Source organism: Neofelis nebulosa, chromosome 9 (assembly GCF_028018385.1).
Source record: "Neofelis nebulosa isolate mNeoNeb1 chromosome 9, mNeoNeb1.pri, whole genome shotgun sequence".
Classification (NCBI taxonomy): domain Eukaryota; kingdom Metazoa; phylum Chordata; class Mammalia; order Carnivora; family Felidae; genus Neofelis; species Neofelis nebulosa.
Window position 1 is genome coordinate 83,298,711 of NC_080790.1, and position 22,689 is coordinate 83,321,399.

Genomic DNA, 22,689 nt, shown 5'->3' on the forward strand with positions numbered 1-22,689 from the left:
TTGAGGCATATTTTCATGGCCCAGGATATGTCTCTCGATACATTTCTGTGGATTCTTGAATGTGTATTCTGTTGTAGTTGGCTGGAGTCCACTGTAGAATTAGATCCTATTGGTTGATGGTCTAGTTATTCTATCAATTATTGAGGGAGGGAGGGGTATCAAGATCTTTAACTATAATTGTGTATTTATCTGTTTCTTCTTTTAATGCTATCACTTTTTGTTTCACATATGTTGTAGTTCTGTTGTTTGACACATGCATTTAGGCTTGCCATATCTTGGTGAATTGACCCTTTTATAATTATATAATGGTCTTTCCTGTCTCATAATTTTCTTTGCACTGAAGCTTACATTACTGGGTATTAATATAGCTACTCCCACTTTCTTTTGGTTAATGTTTAATGATATAACTTTCTATTATTTTATTTTTAACCCAGCCTATATCCCTGTATTTGAAGTGAGCTTTTTGAGGACAGCAAATAGTTGGGTCATATTTTTAACCTATTCTATTAACAGTTGCCTTTAATTGATGTGTTTAGGCCATTTACATTTTATGTGATTATTGATATGTTTGTGTTTAAGTCTGTGACTTTGATTTTTTGTTCTCTTTTTCATTTCTCTGTTTTCTTTTCCTGCCCTCCTGTGGGTTATTTGAACATTTTTTTTAAAACTCCATTTTTTATTTATCTATAGTGTTTTTGGGATTACCTCTTTGTATAGCCTCTTTAGTGGTTCCTCTAGGTATTATGTTATATATGTGACTCAATAGAAGTTTAATGGTGTAGTCATTTACCAGTCTGAATGAATGTAGAAACCTTATCTTCCATTACATCTTTTTACTCTCTCCAACTTGTCATATAGTTGGCTTAAACATTACCTCTATATACATTGAGAACCACATCAAACGGTGTTGTAATTTTGGTTTCAGTGGTCAAACTTAATTTAGAAAATTAAAGAGGAGAAGGCAAATGCATAGAATTTGTCCATATTTTTTATTCTATCTGTTTTTCTTTTATGCTTCAGATGTTCTAAGATTCCATTTTTGGGGCACCTGGGTTGCTCAGTTGGTTAAGCATGTGACTTGGGCTTATGTCATGATCTCGCAGTTCAAGAGTTCAAGCCCTACGTCGGGCTCTGTGCTGACAGCTCAGAGCCTGCAGGCTGCTTCAGATTCTGTCTTCTGTCTCCCTCACTCTCTGCCCCTCCCTCACTTGTACTCTGTCTCTCTCTCTCTCTCTCTAAAAAACAAACACTAAAATATATGTATGTATGTATGTATGTAAACACACACACACACACACACACACACACACACACACACACATGTTAAGGTTACATTGTTTTCTTTTTGAGAATTCCTTCAGCCAAGACAGGTCTACTTGCAACGAATTTACTTAGTTTTTGTTCAGCTGACAAGGTCTTGATTTTCCCTTTATTCCTAAAGGATATTTTCACTGGATACACAATTCTGGGTTGGCAGTTCTTTTTTTCTGTACACGGATGATGTCTTGTTACTTCCTTATAGTCTCCATGGTTTCTGACAAGAAATCTGATGTCATTCTCTTTTCCCTCCTGTAGAGAAGGTGTCCTTTCTCTTTGGCTGTTATCATAATTTTTTTCCAGAAGTTTGACTATCGGGTGTCATGCTGTAGGCTTCTTTGGGCTGGTCACAATTGGGGCTTACTCATCTTGATTCTGTAGGTTTATGTCTTTTGCCAACTTTGGGGAGATTTTAGCCCTTATTTCTTTGAATGCTTTTGTAGCCCTTCTCTCTCTCTCTTCCCTTTCTGGGACTCGGATGATGGGAATGTTAGATCTTTTGCTATAGATCCACAGGTCCCTAAGCCTCCCCCAATTACTCAGATTGAGTAATTTCTGTCATGCTATCTTAAAGTTGACTAATTCCTTCCTGTCTACTGCTTTCTGCTATTGAGCCTACACAACTGAATTTTTTTATTTCAATTATGTTTTTCAGTTCTAAAATTTATGGAAGGTTGTCCTTCATATCTTCTCTTTCTTTGCGCAGACTGCCTATATTTTTTTCATTTGTTTCAAGTGTGTTTGTAATTGCTTATGAAACATGTTTATCATGGCGGTATTCACATTTTTGTCAAATAAATCTGACATCTCAGTCATCAGGATAGTAGTATCTGTTAATTTTTTTTTCTTTATCATTCGGTTTGACATCTTCTTGATTCCTGGTATAATGAGTGGCTTTCTGCTGCAACATGAACATTTGGCGTATTAGTTATGAGACTCTGGATCTTATTTATACCTTCTGTTTTAGATGACTTCTTACGATGAGCAGTTTGGTGGTGGGAGAGAAAGGCACTATATCGTTACTGACAGGTGGGGATGGACTTTCAGGTCTCTGCTTTGCTTGCTTTGATTACCTGGGGAGGATGCTTCTCATTACTGTATGGGGCTGGCGGTTCCGGATCCTTACTAGTGCTCCCCTGATCCTTCCTTGGCTGGGAGGGATTAGGAGTACCTCCTTGCTGTTCCTCTGGTGGCCTCCACTTACACCACAGGGGTGCGGTGGCTTCATTTCGGTTGTATGGAAGTGACCTAGTCTTGACTCCACTAGGTCTTCTTTGACCCACCTCAGTGGAGAGGGTCTGGGATGCCTCATTACTGCAGATGGCAGAGGTCCAGGCTCTCCACATAGCCTTTAATGGCACCATGGAAGAGAGTTACCATTCCATGATGAAGAAAGTCCTACCTCCCTCCTTTTTCTTTTCTGATACCATCTCAATAGGGAGGCTGGGGTTTTCCTTACAGTCTAGTAGGCACATAATCTAGGCTCCCCACTCAGACTTTGCCAAGACTGGGACCAGTTTCTTTTGACATGTTGGCAGGAGTAGAACAGCTACGATCTAAAAGTTTTCTGTTTTGCTATACTGCTTCTTTCCTGGTCCATAGTATAGACAGGGCAGACTTTTGCTGGGACTTTTGTCGTCTGTGATTGTTGGCATTTCCAGGCTAGTGGCTTCTTCAGGTCTGGGATATGAGAGGCAAAAAGAAAACCCAAAAAACTCTCAGCCATGTTGTTCTTCAGATCTCAAGGTCCCTAGCTGGTTTTCCTTCTTCTGTTCACTTTTCAGAATATCCTTATGCTTGTTTTGTATATAATGTCTAGGGATTTTAGGGTTTTTTACTTAGTTGGAAGAATAAAGAAACGTTCATACTCCATCTTTCCAGAGGCCGAAGTTAGTTCTTTTTCCTTAATCTTTATTTTCTTACTTTTTTCACAGTCTTTAAAAGTTGAATTTGTCTATTTAAAGTTTGCCCATTTATTTTAAGAGAGAAAGAGAGGGAGGGAAGGAGAGAGAGAGAGAGCACCTGAGCATGAGTGGGGAAGGGGCAGAGAGAGAGGGTGAGAGAAAGAATCCCAAGCAGGCCCTGCACTGCCAGCACAGAGCTAAAAGGTGAATTTAAAAGGATATTAAGTTCTAGCTTAATATCCTCTACTTTGAGGTCATTGATTACAATATGTCACTGCTTTTTAAGAGAGACAATTGCAGCATAGAATTTTATTGTGTGTTTTATAGATTCTTCTTTTTTTCTAATGCTAAACTATTTAACCTATATGGAATTTTCCAAAATGCTCAGATTCATCTTTGATTCATCAGTCTCACTAAGAGAAAAACATCTAGACTTACGGAATACCCAGATGTGTGGGTTTTCCACACCAAGCAATGCTCCAATTCTCTGAGGACACTAACTGGGTGTACTACAGTTCAATTCACTTCTGACATTATCTACCTGGAGTTCGCGTCAGAGCCCACTCGTTAAAGGCTCAGCGTCATAAGACTGTTCATGGCAGTTGTGAGTGCCTGTGCTTCTTACTGACCAGCTATAAATCGAGTTTCTCATGATGCCCTCCGTGAGTTCAGTCATTTGCTAGATCCGCTCACAGAACTCAAGGAAACAGTTATGCTTACTGGTGTATTACATAAGAAAGGATATGATAAAGGATACAGATGAATAGCCAGATAAAGTGATATAAAGCAAGATCTGGAAGGATCCCCCAGTGCAGGAGCTTCTGTCCCTGTGGAGTTGCAGTGTACAACTCTCCTGCCAGGTAGACTTGTTCATCAGTCTGGAAGCTCTCTGAATACCACAGTTGAGGGATTTTTATGGAGCCTTTATCACATAGGCAGGATGGACTATTAACTCTGTCTCCAGCCATTTTCCTTCTCCAGAGGATGAGGAAGGCGAGCTGAAAGTTACAAGTTTCTACTCATGGCTTGGTCTTCCTGGTGACCTGACCTCATCTTGAAGTTATCCAGGAGCCCACCTTGAGTTGTCTTATTAGAACCAAAGACACTCCTATCACCTAGGAAATTCCAAGGAATTTAAGAGCTCTGTGTCAAGAAGTGGGGTCAAAGATCAAATATTAGAACAAAAGATGCCCCTAGCACCATTATCACTTGGAAAATTACAAAGGTTTTAGGAGCTCTGGCCAGGAGCTTGGGATGAAGACCAAATATATATATTTGTCTCATATCACAATATGACAGTCACATCCCTCCTCCAGGCCAGCAACATGCCCTCTTGGAGCACTTATCAAAATATGTTCAGCATTTGGCCTCCTCTTATACACACCACCACTTTAATGGAAACCATCATCTCCTTCCTGAATTCCTGAGAGACTGGTGTTCTTGCTTCCATTCTTCAACAGCGGTCATAATGACCCTATAAAACTGTGAATCTGATCATGACATTCCTCTGCTCAGATGCTCCCAGTGGCTCCCATTGCACTAATAAAATATCCAAAGCCTTTCCCATGGCCACAGGCTCTGAGTGTTCTATTATTTTGCTGCTCTCCATGTCATTTCCTACCCTGTTCTCCTGACTTCCCCTGTTCCAACCACGGTGGTTTTCTTGCTCAGGGTGCCCTCAACACAGAGCCCTTGTTCTTCTCTGTTCTGGAAAGTTCTTCCACCATGTTTCACATACTCAGTTCACGCAGGGTTTTGTTCAGATGTCACCCATCAGAGAAGCTCTCTTTGACCAGACTGATGCCAGATACCACCTTGTCCTGTCACTTTGGATGCCTCATCTTTCTCTGGCTTTCTTTGTAGTGCTCATCACTACTTGCCGCTCTGAATTTACCGGCTGATGTATTCATTTCCTGTTTCCCTCCATTAAACTGCAGCCTTCCAGCACAGGGGCTTTCTTTCTTTCACTGCTGCAGTCCGAGTGCCTCATATGGTACCCGGCACATAGTAGAGTCCTGGTATATGTATATTGAATGAAAAATATGATCGGATGGTATTGATAATTTTTATTGCTTCTGATTTTTCCCTGTCACATATAATGTTGCAATATAGTTTTGTTCTGTTATGTATGTGTTCTTTTTACATTACTACATGGTTGTGCTGAGTGGCTCTCCTCTCAGACTTTTCCTCTATAAGATTATGCATACATCCCTTTGGAGTTTGGGCTCTTCTTAAACTTTTTAGTCACAGGTTTGCATCATTGTCTTCTTTATTTTCACTGATGGTTAATCACATCCACCTGGTGTAAAACTCTAGGCAGCTTTCATCCCTCATTTTTAAATTCCAGTCTCTAGTCTCTTAGGAGGGGCTCATCCCTGTTCACGCCATGCGTGGAAGACAAGGATGGTTCTGAGACACCCTCAATAGCTCCCTCTGACCCAGAGAACAGAGGCAGATCTTCAAAGATCGGCTCTCCAGGCCTTCTGTAGTGTGGCCATTCCTTGTTTGGCTCATCTCTTCTTTGCTGTTCGCGCTTTGTATCTAGGTCGGGTGTGTTGCCCCTCCCTCATGGCACCCAGTCTTTCTCGTGCCTTCTTTGTGCTTCATTCCCCTTGAAACCTACATATCTACAGCTAGTTATCTTAACACCACCTCCTCCAGTTTCTTCCTGAGTCTCCTCCTCTGTGATTTTCTTCCCTTCCTTATGTCTCTAGAACTTCTACAGCTCTTCTTTCTTCACGTTTATCACTCTCTGTCTTGTGTTATAATTACTTATGTTCGTGTCTTATCTTCTGTGCCAAATCCAAGCTCACTGAAGGTAGCCCATTCATGATCCATGATACTGGTTCCCTCACAGCCTCGTGCAGGGAAGGGACTCAACAGTCTGATTAAGGGTTTAACTCCTCCTTCCTTTTCGAAATTCTTCATGGACTGACTGTACTCATTGTGCTTTTCTTTTCTTTTCTTTGCAAGTGGTCATGTCATTTGGAAAAATTAAATACCATCTAAGTTCTGCTTTGGAATAATCCCAATAAATTTTTAATGTTTCATTTATATTTTATTTGTTTTCAATTATTTTATTATTATAAGTCCTTTGCAGACCTCCTAAGTGGGGCATTTTTAAAACCTCTATGGAGATACTTCAGGTTCAGCTCCCGACCACTGCAATAAAGTAAATATTGCAATAAAGCAAGTCAAATGGATTGTTTGGTTTCCCAGCGTCTATAAAAGCTATGTTTACACCATCCTGCAGTCTACTAAATGTTCTAAAAAAAAGTGTACATACCTTAATTAAAAAATACTTTATTGCTGCAAAAAGCTGACCATCATCTGAGCTTTCAGCAAGTTGTAATCACTGATCACAGATCACCATAATGAATATAATAATAATTTAAAGGTTGAAATGTTGGGAGAATTACCAAAATGTGATACAGTGACATGAAGTGAGCAGATTCTCTTGGAAAAATGGTGCTAGTCGACTTGCTCAAGGACACAGAGCTGCCACAAAACTTCGAGTTGTAAAAACCAAAACGAACAAAAAAGAAGTGCAGTATCTGCAAAGCACAGTAAAGCAAAGTGCAATACAACACGAGTTGGCTATATATTCATAGCTGCACTATTTTTTGGTGGGGAGAAATTAAATGTACCTTTTGGCCCCGGCATCCATGTGTCAATAAGTTACTGACATAAATCAGTTAATTCTGTTTTATTTATTGAATTTCATTGTTTATTTTATGTGTTTATTTATTTCCATTCTTTTATTGTTTATTTTTATTTATGAATGCAGTTTGATTCTATTTTCAAGATAGTTTTTTTTTTAATGTTTATTTATTTTTGACAGAGAGAGAGACAGAGCATGAGCAGGGGAGGGGCAGAGAGAGAGGGAGACACAGAATCCGAGGCAGGCTCCCGGCTCTGAGCGGTCAGCCCAGAGCCCAATGCGGGGCTCGAACTCACAGACCATGAGATCATGACCTGAGCTGAAGTCGGACGCTTAAACAACTGAGCCACCCAGGCGCCCCAATTCTATTTTTAGAATTAAAATCTGTCACTCGGTCTTTGTCCACTGGCACCAATCTGGCAGTGACAGCAGCTTGTTGCTGTATCAGATCAAAATGATTCGCATTATTTCCAGTTTCTCAATGTTTAGTGCTTACTGCCATTTTGGTTTTGAAATTGTGTCTTTGCTTGCTTGCTATGTGAATTGGGATACATAAAACCAGCATTTTTAGCTTTGAATGAACTTGCTTATTTCTCTTAATACTTAAAAACAAGTTTAATATACTCTATATTTACCTATATATCCCCCAGCCAAGTAGGCATGGCTTATTTTAGACTATTTATGTTAAATCCAATGTTTCCCAGAGTTGCTTCAAGAAGGATGACCCTGGGACACGAATTCGGAGTCAGGCTGCCTATGCTGACTTTGTTTCCAAGGGTACCTGTCCCCTACTTAACACGAGCTTGGAAAATATTTGTGGATCCAATAAATGTCATTATTTTTTCTTTAAGCTCTCGTAAAATATGGAACATTAATTGGATAGTTTTGTTTGTCTGGGCCTGGAGGGTAGGCTTTCTCTCCTGTAGGCTTTGTCCCTGCTCACCTATGCTAGTTGCCTCTTTCCCTCCTGGCTGTGTCACTTGCTAATTAGAACTGTAGGTAATTTTGGTTTGGGGGTGCCTGGGTGGCTCAGTCAGTTAAGCGTTGACTCTGAATTTCAGCTCAAATCATGACCTCGCAGTTTGTGAATTTGAGCCCTGCATCGGGCACTGCCCTGGCAGTATGAAGCCTGCTTCGGATTTTCTGTCTCTCTCTCTCTCTCTCTCTCTCTGTCTGTCTGTCTCTCTCTCTCTCTCCCTCTCTTTCTTTCTGCCCCTCCCCAGCTCACATTTATTTACTTTTTCTCTCAAAGTAAATAAATAAAAAAAAAAAAGAACTGTATGTAATTTTTGAAACTTATTTTGTATGGTTTTTTGTTGGTGGTGGTTCTCTGGGATTTAGATTTTTACATTGTTGCTCTTCTGTGGATCCTGCTATCTGGAAGCTTCCTGTGTTCTCTTCCCAGGATTTGACAAATAGCTTATAAGCATAATGAGAAAATACAGTGAAGTAATTGCATTGTACTTCTTTCTACATAGATCTTTAGCTCTTAAAAAAAGCTCAGTTAATTTCAACACTTGTATGCAAAGAGAAATTAAAATAGATTCACTCCAAGAGAGGATTGTCTTAACTATGCATTTTGTATGAGACCCTAATCCTGTTCCCCTTCTTGCTAAGTGAATTTTGAAAATTTAAAGCATCCACCCTCACAGACTCTTATGTGCTAGTGATAAAAAGTGAATGACACAATTACAATGCCCCATACATTACTAAGTAGAATTTAGCAGGAAATACAAAGAACAAACTAAAACAGGGACAGGTAAACCACAGCCTAAGGGCCCAGCATGGCTCCTGCCCTGGTTTTATATGGCCTGTGGGTCAAGAAAGGCTGTTATATTTTTAAACAAAATCAAAAGAAGAATGACATTTCGTGACATAAAAACTAGTAGGACATGTCCACAAAGAAAGCCTCCCTAGAACATACTCCTGCACTTAGGTATCATCTCTGGCTTCCTTTGTACCACAACGGCAGAGTAAAATATGGCCTGCAAGCTGAAAATATTTGCTATCTGGCCCTCTGTGGAAAAAAATTAGCTGACCCCTAGACTGAGCAGTAGATTGTACTTGGAGTAGCACACGTTCAACCTCGTGAAAATCATCAGAAAGTTCATTTGTTTTCCTTTTTTTTTGTTTTCCTGATTACTGATCTGTTTCTCCATAGCATTTGATGAGATAATGACTCTGCAGAGCAAATTCTGTCCATTCAAATTCATGTACCCTCCAAAGAATTGAGGGTGGGGAGAGCCACAAATGAATTCACATTGGCAAGTGTTGATTTATTTGTTTTATTCTGTGAACAGTGAAATTGAAGATGACTTTTGTTTTGATTAGTTATTTTGGTGATAGGTGTCTTGACTCTTGTCATTCATAAACCATAGACGCTTAACACCCAAAACCTTCTGTGCCCACAGAGAGTGTCTTAGAAAATTCAGTGTCTCTGCTTGTGTTTACCCAGAAGCACAGAACGAAGATGTCTTATGGGCACCCTTCATTTAATCCCCCCTTGCTTGTGGAACAACTGGGCAGATTCGGGACTACTGTCCAGTTTCAAGCAAGGGTCACTCAGACCAATTCGGAATGACCAAAACATTCGTAAAAGAAAGGGAAACAGTGTTTTAAAAATATAAACACAGGCTCTTTTACTTTTATTTATTTATTTTTAAATGTTTATTTTTGAGGAAGAGAGCATGAGCACAGGAGGGGGAGGGGTAGAGAGAGAGGGACAGAGGAGCCACGCTAATAGGAGCGAGCTCCATGCGTGGCACTCACAAACTGAGAGATCACGACCTGAGCTGAAGTCGGACGCTCAACTGACTGAGCTACTCAGATGCCCCTAAAGGCAGGACCTTTTAAACAACAGTTCTTGATGTTCGCTGTTCTTTTCTGATGTTTGCTGCTACCAGACTTCCCCCTCCTCATGCCCCAGCCCCATCTCTTTTAGCCCTCTCTCCCAGTGGCCCTTTCATCTAATGGTATTCTGCTGCCTTTCTCTGGCATCTGCTTGGTCATTTTCTGCTCCCCCCGTTCCTGGTTAGGATCCATCATGGCGCCAGAGCGTGGCAGCTGTTGGCCTGCAAAATGCATACAAGCAGCCTCTGTTTCTTCCTTTCTTTCATCTGCCTTGTTTCCCACCCTCCATCCTTAGGAGTAGGACCTCCTTTCAATACAGTGAGAGGAGACGACACTCCACATGGAAACACTGGGTTTTCTGGGATTGAGTGGCAGGAAGAGGAAAGCAAGAGGCCAGAAGAAGAGGGAGCTACCACCAGGAAGAGGCCTTGCGTCTGTAGGGGATTGTAGGCCTTCTGTGCATTTCTTTAGAACTTTTTTCTCTTGTGTTTTGATGTAGAAGACGGGGAGGAAGCCAAAATTGGGGGGCATGTGTGATATCATAGGCACAGTGGTGACTCCATGCAGCCATCAACTCATGATTGTTCCAGTCCTTAAGGTGGCAGGTACATTTGTCGCCAGATAACCAAACAGGCCTGGGCCTGGTTGTGACCTGTCCACAGCCGCAGGCAGAGTGGGAGCACTAGATGTGAAGCCACGGGCCATTGTCAGACAGCAGCCATTAAGGCTCACAGCACACACGGCGCCTTCAAGTTGGATCTTCCTGTCCTGCATTCCAGAAAGGAGCTGGTTTCCCTTAGAATCAAGGGGGCCAGCAGGGCTATTGTGGGCACATCCTTATCACACAGGGGGAAGTTGAATGTAGAAGCAGGAGTCATTGTGAAGAGAGGTTACAAAGATACGGTTTTCAGGGGCGCCTGGGTGGTTCAGTTGGTTAAGTGTGCAACTTCAGCTCAGGTCATGGTCTCACGATTCGTGGGTTCAAGCCCCGCGGTCGGGCTCTGTGCTGACAGTTCAGAGCCTGGGGCCTGCTTCAGATTCTGTGTGTGTGTCTCTCTCTGCCCCTTCCCACTCATGTTCCGTCTCTGTCTCTCTCAAAAATAAATAAACGTTAAAAAAAATTTTTTTTTAATTAAAAAAAAACAAAGATACGGTTTTCAGGGGACTTTCTTAAAATTCTCTGTTCAGCAGAGGGGTCAGCAGGATAGAGGTTATGGGTAAAGAGTGGCTGAACCAGTTGAATACATTTATTCACCAATTATTGGAGCCTGCTAGAATATGAATAATAAAATGATCAATGCTGGAGGAATGATTTGAATCCCAGTGTAAAGATGTTTACTTCATTATTTAGAAATTAGTTCTTTACATCTCTTCAAGTTGTTCATTTAGTGTTTTGCTGTCGTGTAGAAGCTATTTCGTGCTATGACTTTAGTACGGTTTGTACTAAGGGATTTCTTGTTAAAATTTTTGTGATTCAGAGCTTCTAAGGACTCATTCTGTCATTTCCATATTGCGTTCCTATAACAGATCACTTCCACGTGCCGCGTTAATTCTACAGTGTGTGAGATGTCTTCAGGATGGCTCGCTGTTGCCTCGTAAATAAGGGCTGCCCTTTCATGTGTGAACTTGCTCCTCATGTTACCCCATGTACTGGTACAATTCACATTCCTCTCCTTTTACTGCTTGCAGGCCTCCCCCCGACATAGTCTTTGCAATAAAGCTACACTGGGCTCCACCATGAATTAGGAGATGGGTATTTCCCTCCATTTCTTCTCTTCCTGGGAGACTCTTCACGCTTCCTCTGTGTATTTAAAGTCTGTCCTTTAAGGAAGCCCTGCCTGATGTTGCTTCCTCCATGATGTCCTTCTCTGCTGCTCCCCTAGTGGCTGTTTGGGGCCTTATCACACAGTGTCTTACATCAGAGGAGGTCATAAACGTATCTCTTCCTTTGCCTCATTTGGAGACTCTCTGAGACTGGAGATCGTGGTGTGTTTACACCTCTCGTGTCGTAACTACCTGATGTGCCTTTGGAGGGTTGATTTGGTTGTTTCAGACCTCTGAAAAATGAAACATACTTAGCATTCCAAGAGATAATCAGACATTAAAAATATTAAGTAAGTTAAAGCTCTTCTCAGTACCAGAGGGCACAGTGGTAACCCAAAAGCTGCCATGTGATGTGGCCACCGTGGCAAGACCCTGTATCTCTGTGAGCCTCGGTTTCCACGGAAATGAATACATTTAAAACGGTGAAAATAACTGCCCTACCTCCTCCTTGAAGTTTTATTTTTTATTTTTATTAAAAAATTTTTTTTAATGTTTTACTTATTTTTGACAGAGGGGGAGAGAGGGAGAGAGAGAGAGAGAGAGAGAGAGAGAGAGAGAGAGAGAGAAAGCGTGTGCATGAGTGGGGGAGGGGCAGAGAGAATGGGAGACACAGAATCCGAAGCAGGCTCCAGGCTCTGAGCTGTCAGCACAGAGCCCGACGCGGGGCTCAAACTCATAGACCGAGAGATCATGACCTGAGCTGAAGTCGGACGCTCAACCGACTGAGCCACCCAGGCGCCCCATTGAAGTTTTTTTGAAATGACCTGTCACATTTGAAAATGTGTTGGAAATCGCAAAATCGCTTCAAATGTAAAATTGCGTGATCTCGTTTAAGAAAACTTAATTGGAATTTAGACAAAGCCGTGCTGTGTATTATGTATGTATCTCATTCAACTTCTAATGTAAAGTTGCATTTGTGCCTCCATGTACTTTGTGAATAGTTTTAAGGAGATCATCTGACTTTGTACATCATAATCTGTAAAGCCAGTCTGTAGCCAATTATGCTGACCTGGGAGGTTTTGAAATAGAACCTGTTGGTTCTGGCAGAGAGAACCAGTATACCTTCTCCCTAATTCATGCACAACCCAAATGCCTTGTCTTTATTTTTTCCTTCACAGGCTTCCATCTGTATCACAAGTTGCCCACAATAGTGCCTGAGAGCTGCCTCCTTATAATGGTTGGCCTGCTGCTAGGAGGGATTATTTTTGGGGTCGATGAAAAGTCCCCCCCTGCCATGAAGACCGATGTGTTTTTCTTGTATCTTCTCCCACCCATTGTGCTTGATGCGGGCTATTTCATGCCCACTCGCCCGTTCTTTGAGAACATTGGCACCATTTTCTGGTATGCTGTGGTAGGGACCCTCTGGAATTCCATTGGCATTGGGGTGTCTTTGTTTGGTATCTGCCAAATTGAAGCCTTTGGCCTGAGTGACATCACTCTGCTCCAGAATCTGCTCTTCGGCAGCTTAATCTCAGCGGTGGACCCCGTGGCTGTGCTCGCTGTCTTCGAGAACATCCAGGTCAACGAGCAGCTCTACATCCTGGTCTTTGGAGAGTCCCTGCTGAATGATGCAGTGACAGTGGTGAGTAACAGGTTCATGCTGTGTCGCTCCAACACCGCTGGTCTATCTGTGTCTGGTAGTGACAGCTGAGGTGAGACCCCGAAGGTGCAGCCTGCCTGCACACTTGTACGGCCCTGTGCTTAGGAAGTCCCCGCGCTTGGTTTCATGCTGTTCCTGCTGTCTTGAAATACCTTGTAAAGATTTTTATTGATTAATGACTTTTTTTTATTTGTTTTTATACAGCGGGCCCCTCATTTTCACTTTGCACTGGGTTGTACAAACTGTGTTGCGGGTCCCTGCTTGGAACAGAGGAGCGTAAGAGTGATTGTGACCTCCCTATCTCTGAGGATTTCTCATTTGGCATTTTCCAAAAAAAACTTTTTGAGGTTTATTGATTTTGAGAGAGAGGCAAAGAGAGAGAGGAAGTGGGGGAGGGGCAGAGAGAGGAGGAGAGAGAATCCCAAACAGGCTCCACACTAACTAAGTTGAGTGTGGGGCTCAAATTTAAAAACCGTGAGATCGTGACCTGAGCCGAAACCAAGAGTTGAACGCTCAACTCACTGAGCCACCCAGGCACCCCTCATGTGCCATTTTCAAAAGTGATGGTTTTTGAATAGAATTTAAGGACTTCAAGTCCCAGAATTCTATGTGAGATGCGACGCTGCCAGTATACGATACACGCGATAGAAGTGAAACGATAATACCTGCTGTGTACCGTTCTGTATCTGGGCATGGTTTATTTGTCATTTCATGATTTTAGGCCAACTTTTCATCACACATCACTCAGCCAGCTTATTTCTGGTCCTCGCCACTTTCCTTTTTTTTTTTTTTTTTTTTTTTTTTTTTATTGTATTCATGCACCAGGATAACAGCTTTATTGGTGTTAATTCACTTAATCATCATGACAGCTTTATGAGGTACATATTGCTTTTTCTAGTTCATAGATAAACTTAAAGAGATTATTTTCCACAGTCACACAGATGATAAATGACAGGGTCAGAATTTAAACTGTGGTCCTCGCCACTTTCCTGCAAGTGGGTATTTGTTCTGAAAATCCTAGTTATTTTTTATTGTCGCTAATTACCCCATAATTAGAGTCCGAGGCTGTTGGGATCTTCATGGTAGCACAATTTACCTCCGCCCTGCTTTCGGAGCCCAGGCAAAACACGGAGAAGTGACCGGGAAGTGTCTCTGTCCACCCAGCAAAAGGCCTACAAAATGCCCCTTCAGCAGCAAAAGACACTCAGGTGTCCCTGTATCAGTAAACCTGTTAGTGGGCACCAGTGAGGCCGTTTTATGTCAGCCACCAATCTGTAGTGGTGATGGTGACAGTTGTCAATGTAGCCGTTACCCTTTTGTGGATGTCTGCTTTGTGCTTGGGTCTTTATGACAACCTATGCAGTAATTATTTCTTTACCTTTGATAGGGAAGAAAGTTGAGGCAGAGAAGGATTAAATCCTTTGAAGTAACTTGCGTAATTTATACCACCCTCTTCATTAGGTCCTTTCATTAAAATATTATTCCCGATTCATTTAAAAGTCACTACAGAAACCTACATCACTCGCCATTAGCCTATATTCAGACCCCTGAACTGAGTAAAATATCATTTTTAAGGATATCCGCTAACTCCATGTGGACATTATTAGGTAGAAGGTAATTTATTGAGAAGGGAATCCCATTTTTTAAAATGTTTACTTATTTTAGAGACAGAGATAGAGAGCGAGTAGGGGAGGGGCAGGGAGAGAGGGAGACAGAGAATCCCAAGCAGGCTCTGCACTGTCAGCAAAGAGCCCGATGTGGGGCTTGAACTCACGAGACATGAGATCATGACCTGAGCTGAAATCAAGAGTCAGACGCTCAACTGACTGAGCCACTGGGGTGCCCCAGGAAATCCCATCCTTTAGAATGGCTGCTAAGATGTGTATTTTAAGGCAGCTAAGTTGCCTCACGCAAGTAACAAAATACACTTCCTTTATTCCATTGTTCATTAACAGTGATCAGTGATTAACTTACCAATATAAATTGTAATTGGGAAGGTGCCATAGCAATGAAGACATTTTGTGATTTATTCTAACTTCTAGTTTGATATGTACACGTTACCCTTGTTGAGATAGATTGTGGACATTTTAATGAGGATTTCTTGGATCTCTTTTGCATATAGAAAATTTTATAAAGAAATAATAACACCTTGCTGTACTCATTCTTGGGCAGTATAGCAATGTCAGCTTAGTTTCAGAGTGATACTACACTGCTTTCTCTTCTCTTATAAAATCTGTCATTCAGACAACTCAGTGTCCATTCTTTGAGTTTGTCGAGAATCAGATATGAGGAAACAATCTGGCTAAACCACCATTCAAAGTGTGCGAAGGCCCCAGGCTTTCCAGAGGCACATCCCGTGCTTCCTATCAAGAGGCACCAAGCCATCAAATGTGATTTTATGGACAGAGAGGGCAGTGGGCCAAATTGAGGATGTCATTCCACTACAGGAAGGAGGGCAAGGACAGAGAAAGGGCACGACTGCTCTTTAGATGTGAAAGCCCTTGTTACAAAGCCAACACCTGTAAGTCAGGATGACTATAATGGTTTCCCATGAATGAGCCTTCCTCAGATTATATACCCTGGGCTCCAAGCTGAGGACCCTTAAAGCCACACCCACAGGATAGCAGTGCATGCCCAAGGGTTTTGCCTACCTAAAACCGAAGAATAAACTACCAGGTATTATTTTCACTGAAGTGGCTGAATAGTGGACTGCACTGATGTGGTGTTAGGAATGATTAGAACAACGTTGTAAAAATGATCATTTTGCCTCCCAGTTAGGTACCCTCAGAGTATAGAAGTGGAGATGTTTTATGGAAGATTCTTTGACATTTAGTCTTATCTCCAGGAGTGTTTTAAGGACTCTTAGGGTAGGGAAAGGCATGAAAAGTATGAATCCTGCTGTGTACAGTGAAAATGATGAGTCACTAGGAGTTGCAACTAGAAGGGTAAAGATTAAACAGAGAGAACTCGTGTTAAAAAGGTAGTCTGGTTGATGAGTGAAATTATAGGTCAGTGCAATTAATCCCTTCCCCAAATCACGGTAGGTTCACTACTGAGGTGGCAGAGATGAGGGGAGAAAACCTACCCTAAAAATGTCCCCATTCAAAGAGAAATTGATGATAACATATGTTGCAGTCCAACTGTGCCACTGTCTAAGGCTATAGTAGATTGGAATCAGCTGGAGAAATGACAGCCAAAGGAACAAAGGTGAGATTTTTCGTTGGGAACTTTGTACTTTCCCTTATGGTAAATATTTTAGGAAAATCTGTCAACATTTTCCTTATTAGGCAAAGACAGCTCAGGCTGTCAGTTACCAGATCATTCCTGCCATTCCTAGTAGTCCATAATCCAATGACTTGTGCTCAAATGGTAATTTCCAATATCACCTCTAGACCGTGTTAATGCACCCATTGAATAACCTAATACATTTTTCAAGAACACTTAAAGAATTTCCTTAATCAACCATAACAAGGCTTGGATAAGGATAGCTCGTTCTTTGGAACGAGGCTGGGGATGGGCTTTAATGGCCCAGTCGTTATGTGCAGCGCCCTGGAATTTAACTTCAGGAAGCTAGAAGGTAAACAGCAACCACTTGGTACTCATTGTTGCTCTTGCGAGTAACAGACTATATTTCAAATTCCTTATGCAAAAATGATTATTTCTTGCATTTCACATAAAAAAAAGTGACCTGGAAACTATTTTTCCAGAACAGAGCTATTCTGGTAAAGGATCCATATTTGCATCTTTGTGTTCTGTGATTTCAGTGAATTATTGCACATTTTAAATCAAAGGTGACAATAGATCATTTCTAATTCTTCTATATGTAAGTATTTTAGGAGTCTCCTGCTCTAACAGCTGAGCTAGCAGGGTGCTTATGTAAGAATTTTTAAAACCCCAGTATCAAGTAGAAAGATTGGAAAGTACTCAGCTGTCAGATTAGCCCACTACAAAATACAGGCAACACCCGTATTTCAGTCTTCGAAAAGTACAGTTGTCAGATTGAGGTCAGCTTTGCACAGACCAACTAGCGACATAATTGTAGCCGTCATATTTATATATATGTTTATATATTTTACATACACGTATAACATATATATAAATATAGTATATAATAAAATCTCCAAAAGCACTTTTCTACATAGATTCCCCTGTGATACAACTAAAGTATTTAACTGGAATGAACTAACTATGGGTTATGGCCAGTGGTAACTAAAAGAATTTTATCTTGTGCTGATCACTAGGTATCAGGTTCAGTGTAAAGCAGGTGGGAGGTTATGGAAAGCTTTCTGGTTGTCAAGGCAACGTCTCTACCTAAGACATTTCCCTGTAACATTGCCCTGGTATCTGAGGCAGTAGATTGATCCAACTGGAGCTTCTGCCCGGGTGTAGAACGTACAGTGCCTGTGACTCAGCTTTGTTCTGTGCAAAACCTAAAAAGCTATTGAAACCAGAAGGTCCCTTGGATGGATTTGATGGATTGAAATGGAGGAAAATGCCTCTGGAAAAACTGTGACTATATGCTAGTCATGGGCCTGCACCTCCTTTGGAGGCCTCATAAATGTGCTCGATGGGGTGGGGAGGGGAGATGTGAGAGAGGAGAAGGAGATTCGGGTTCTGTGTGCAAGGACTCTCTGGTTTTGCTGGGGAAATGAAGTAGGCACCAAGAGGCAACACCTACAATGCAAGATGGTGCATCACCAAAGCCCAACTGGTTTGGAGCTCATCTTAATTGTAGGAGGGCAGAGGATAAGGTGATTTGCAGGGGCTGTAGACATACAGGAAGGCTCTGGAGAGGAGTAGCAGCTTCAGCTGGGCCATGGAAGATAGATAAAGATTGCCCTGGGTTTACTTGGTAGGTTTCTGCCAAGAGAAACCACAAGAAGGAAACCAGGGGCAGTAATGGATAAATATGGTATGTTTTGTGGAGCTGTGATGAGACCCCCTTCCAGACTGAAGGGTGTTGGAAAGTGGTAAAAAAAAAAAAAAGAAAAAAAAACCTGTTGTCAGGTGTATTGAGCCTTCCCCAAAGTCAGGAAGTCAAGGATTTGATTTGATTTGATTTGATTATTACTACTTTTTTTTAATTTTTTTTTTTTTTTTTGAGAGAGAGAGACAGAGTGTGAGTGGGGGACAGGTAGAGAGAGGGAGACACAGAATTCGAAGCAAGCTCCGGGCCTCAAGCTGTCAGCACAAAGCCCGACGTGGGGCTCAAGGTCACAAATTGCGACATCATGACCTGAGCTGAAATTGGACTCTTAACCAACTGAGCCACCCAGGCACCCCAGGAAGTCAAGGATTTTAAACTTGAGAGTGACAAATAGAATAACAGTATTTAAAGAAAGTGAGTCTTGGGGCCCCTGGGTGGCTCAGTAGGTTAAGCATCTGACTTTGGCTTAGGTCACAATCCCATGTTTCTTGAGTTCAAGCCCCACATTGGGCTCTGTACTGACAGCTCGGAGCCTGGAGCCTGCCCTGGATTCTGTGTCTCCCTTTCTCTCTGACCCTCTTCCACTCGCTCTCTGTCTCTCTCTCTCTCTCTCTCAAAACTAAATAACGTTAAACAAATTTTTTTAAAAAATAAAGGAAGTGAGTCTTGTGTTGGCTGTATGGGGCATTTGAGCAAGGGAGAGCTGAGATTTGCTGGTGTAGGCGGGAGACAAGGAGAGCAGAAGTCATGGAGCCTGGGGATAGAAGTACAGTGACCAAGTGGCCTGGGGAGCTTGTCTATGCAGAGATGGCTGGCCAGGAAACCTACCTCTCTCCTCAGGAAGCATGTGACCGTCACCCTTCAGTCTTGGCTGTTTGGAGACATGGGGTATATATAGCACATCTCTGAACCTGCCTCAGGAAGCAACTGTGGCATGTTGATGCTGATGGAATCCTGTATGCAGCAAGCCTCTGGTTGAAAGTAGGAAGCAGCCACTGCTTGAAGTCAGTTTCTTTTTCAGCAAATGATGATACTCTCAACATATTCAAATCTTTGGGGGCATGAGTTGCTTTTTTTTTTCTTCTTACTCAAGTCATTTCTTGGTGGTCCAAGACCAAATGTTCTTGAGTGTCATACCTGTGAATGAGCAAAGCTCCTAATTTCTTAGTAATCTGCTTTCTTCAAAACCAGCAGACATTTATTGTCCCCCTCCAGGCAGCATGGAAGAAGCAAATTATAATAAGGAATGAACCCTGACCACAAGGAGTGTATGATCCAGCGGAAAAGAGGGAAAAATTACACAAAACCTGTAACACGGTAGACTAAAAAAGGACCTTAAGTGAGGTGAAGAGTGGAATAGACTTTTTTCCAGATCACACTCTGGTTCGCTGGGTCAGAACTTGACTCACTCTCCCATGGTTGAAGCTTGAAAAACTTACCAGGAAGGTCAGAAGACCTAGATTCTCATATTGCCTGTGACATTTTGTGTGACCATGGACAAATGGGTTCAATTTTAGCTTCTCAGAAACCAAATAAGGGGATAGTACGGCCTGTACTGTAAAAGGCCTTCATCCCAATGTCCTGACAGCCAGCTTCCCTGGAGATTCTGGCTGTAAATAACGCAATGAAAAGAAGCAGGGCACCTGCTGGAGTATTTTACTTGCTGGCTTTGTAAAAAGTGTGGCAGGGCGTAAGCCATCACTTCCTGTTTCATTTGGCCCAGTGACCCTTAGAAACATGTTTGCAAGCATATTCCCTAGCAGACATGAAGTGCCTGGCATTTTTGAAGCTTAATTAAACTGAGACTATGTAAAGACTGGGTTTTTCAGAAGCCAAGTAACTGGGTAAGCTCATTACTTTAGAAAAGGGATAAAATATATATGAAATTACAGTGCGCACACACACACGCACACACACACACACACACATGACACAGGTGCCTCTTGACTTCAAGAAAGTTCCTTTGGGTCTCCTCTAGCTGATGTGCATGTGTGGGCGGGGTGAGGAGGAGGGGTGAGAAGGGAGGACCTCAGTGCCCTGGGAGGAAGATACCTTTAGATGGGGTACCTGGACTGCTGGGTGGGGCCCCTTCCAGGGCAGGGCTTCACCAGAGAGCCTCACAAAGTAACTAAACTCACAGCAACACGGACAAGCTTTCTCTGTGATGTACTACTTGTCCAGCATCGGTAATACAAGCAGAGCCTCTTGGATGGCAACCACATCTCATAAAATTATCTTTTAGATGGTATCTTAAAAAATAACATTTTAGGAGCAAGTCACATCATAATTGTGAAGTCTCCTCTCCCTCACTTTTAGAAATCTCTTTCCTGACAATACACTTTTACATGGCTTTCTGTTCAAAGCTATTCAACACAATATTAAAACATGACATAGAGAAATATAGTTATTGCCACTGGTCAGCAACTTTGGTACATAGAAGGAATGTCCTTGTTGCAAGGCCAGGTGGATTTTTCTGTGGCTGCAGTTAAACGGGGAAGTTGGAAGGGTCTTGACCATGCGCTCTCTTTCTCCCACAGGTCCTGTACAACTTGTTCAAGTCTTTTTGCCAGATGAAAACCATTGAGACCATTGACGTGTTTGCTGGAATTGCAAACTTCTTTGTTGTGGGAATTGGTGGGGTGTTGATTGGCATCTTCCTGGGATTTATAGCGGCATTTACTACTCGGTTCACGCATAACATCCGGGTGATTGAACCACTCTTTGTCTTCCTGTACAGTTATTTGTCCTATATAACAGCCGAAATGTTTCACCTCTCAGGTATCATGGCGTAAGTATTTAACTCTTTGTTAAAAGCACTTACTGATGAAGTTTCATTAAATTTATGTATTCTAAGCCAAGAGGCAAAGGTTGAATCCATTTTATAAAACAGGGTTCCTTAAATTCTTTCCAGAAAGATTAAAAATAGAGTCTCCTTACTCTTAGTTTCAAAGAAATGAAGAAATTCAGCCAATTTTATACTAAAGCAATCTGGTGCTAGAATGGAAAACGACTAAAGAATTCTCTTTTGGGTCTCATATGAAACATGACAATAAACTGTTGGGGTTGATTGTCAAGCACCAAGAATTTTCCCAGTTTGATGCTCACTCAGAGGTTGTCCACGTGGGAGGCTCTAAACTTACTCCAGCAAGCTCAGATTGCCCAAACTGCATCTGGAGTTCTGGAATTGCGTATGTATATTCATACGAATGATATTGGCAGGAGGGAACTTTCACTTTGCGTGCTCCATTCGATTTGAAGTAATAGGTTTAAGTCATTCAAAGCAAAATTCAATGTGGAAAGCATGTAATCATGTCATTTTAGCTTAGCTTTTTAAAAAAGAGGTATGTTTATAAGGCAAGAAATGTATAAAGCAAGAAGTTCTTTATTAAAGATACAGTTGGTGTATCATTCACCGACAAATTCTGAAGGACTTTTCTCAAGAAGCCTTGCATGCGGGCTAGAGAAGGGTGGTGTTTGGATCAGGTTCTAGCCTTCACAGGGTCACTTTGAAGGAGGCTCCCTGTTGAGTGTGGATATTTTTGTAATTTCCAAAAACAAGCCTACTATGGTCACACCCTGTATAGGGTTGGTGAGAAATGCTTAGTAATGGAATGGCTCTATATGGTTTCATTTTGATAAATACTCATTTATAGCTAGGCATGTGCTGGGCTCTATGCTTGGCCCTGCTACATTTTGAGGTTTGTAGACCCGAGACTGGTTCTTGAAGTTTCATCTTGCAGCCAGATTTAGATGTTGCTTTGATTAAGGACTGTTTGTTTTTCACCTCCTATCACCGCTGCTATATTGGAAGCAGACTAGGTTTGTGGTGGAAGAAGTCAGGTGCCTCTCCCCGAGGAGAGTGGAATCCATTATAATGCAAGCCATGAGTTAAAGGTTGTGTGGTTTTCTGTTTCACAGAGAGCCTAAATAAAGCAACATATTAATCCAGTTTGACCCAGTAATGAAATGTTCTGTATCTTCCTGGTTGCTATTCATATCATTTGTATGACTTCCAGTTTCCTCACTGTTCTTTGACCAGTGTCATTGAAAGTGTGTGATCAGCTAGTTACAAGGTCTCTAAAGAATGATGGGGGTGGAACTCTGTGTCTAGTATCCCAACAGTGTGCTAACAGCAGTTTGTGTCAGAACCTTGAATATCGTTTGCCCACGTGCACAAGTGAAAGTTCTAGAACACCCACACAATTATCTAAATATGTTTGACATTGGCAGGGACTGAGATGGGAAGATCCAGGGTGCTGGGGGGATAGTTGACGTGTTGCAAGGGGTTGGGGTCCTGGTGCATCTTGCCTAGAAATGTCCGTGAGGCCCAGGGTCCACGGTGGTTGGTTGGTTCTCCACCAAGGCCCCGACCTCCTGCGAAGATGAGATTAGGGGTTTACTTGCTCTGGGAATTAGGAAATCAGGGACAAATAGGGCCACATGTCCCTGGGAGATAGCACAGGGAATCCTCTGCATGGTTTGTTGGTGGAGGAAAAACATCACCTCTGTTTCCAGCTTCAGTGTGGAAACAGCTTACTGTACAGAAAGGTCCTTTATTACATTTAAACAAATTTTGTCATTGCGTGTAGTGCACTAACATAATAAG

At 42.0% G+C, this 22,689-nt stretch overlaps 1 protein-coding gene across 1 annotated transcript in view; it reads left to right on the top strand.

The window, feature by feature from the left end:
* SLC9A2 (solute carrier family 9 member A2) overlaps positions 1 to 22,689 on the top strand; it is a 100,606-nt gene that overhangs the window by 26,594 nt on the left and 51,323 nt on the right. Inside the window, exons 2-3 of the mRNA XM_058684570.1 lie at positions 12,675 to 13,138; positions 20,621 to 20,871. Coding sequence (XP_058540553.1) covers positions 12,675 to 13,138; positions 20,621 to 20,871 — 715 coding nt within the window. The remainder of the gene's footprint in view (positions 1 to 12,674; positions 13,139 to 20,620; positions 20,872 to 22,689) is intronic.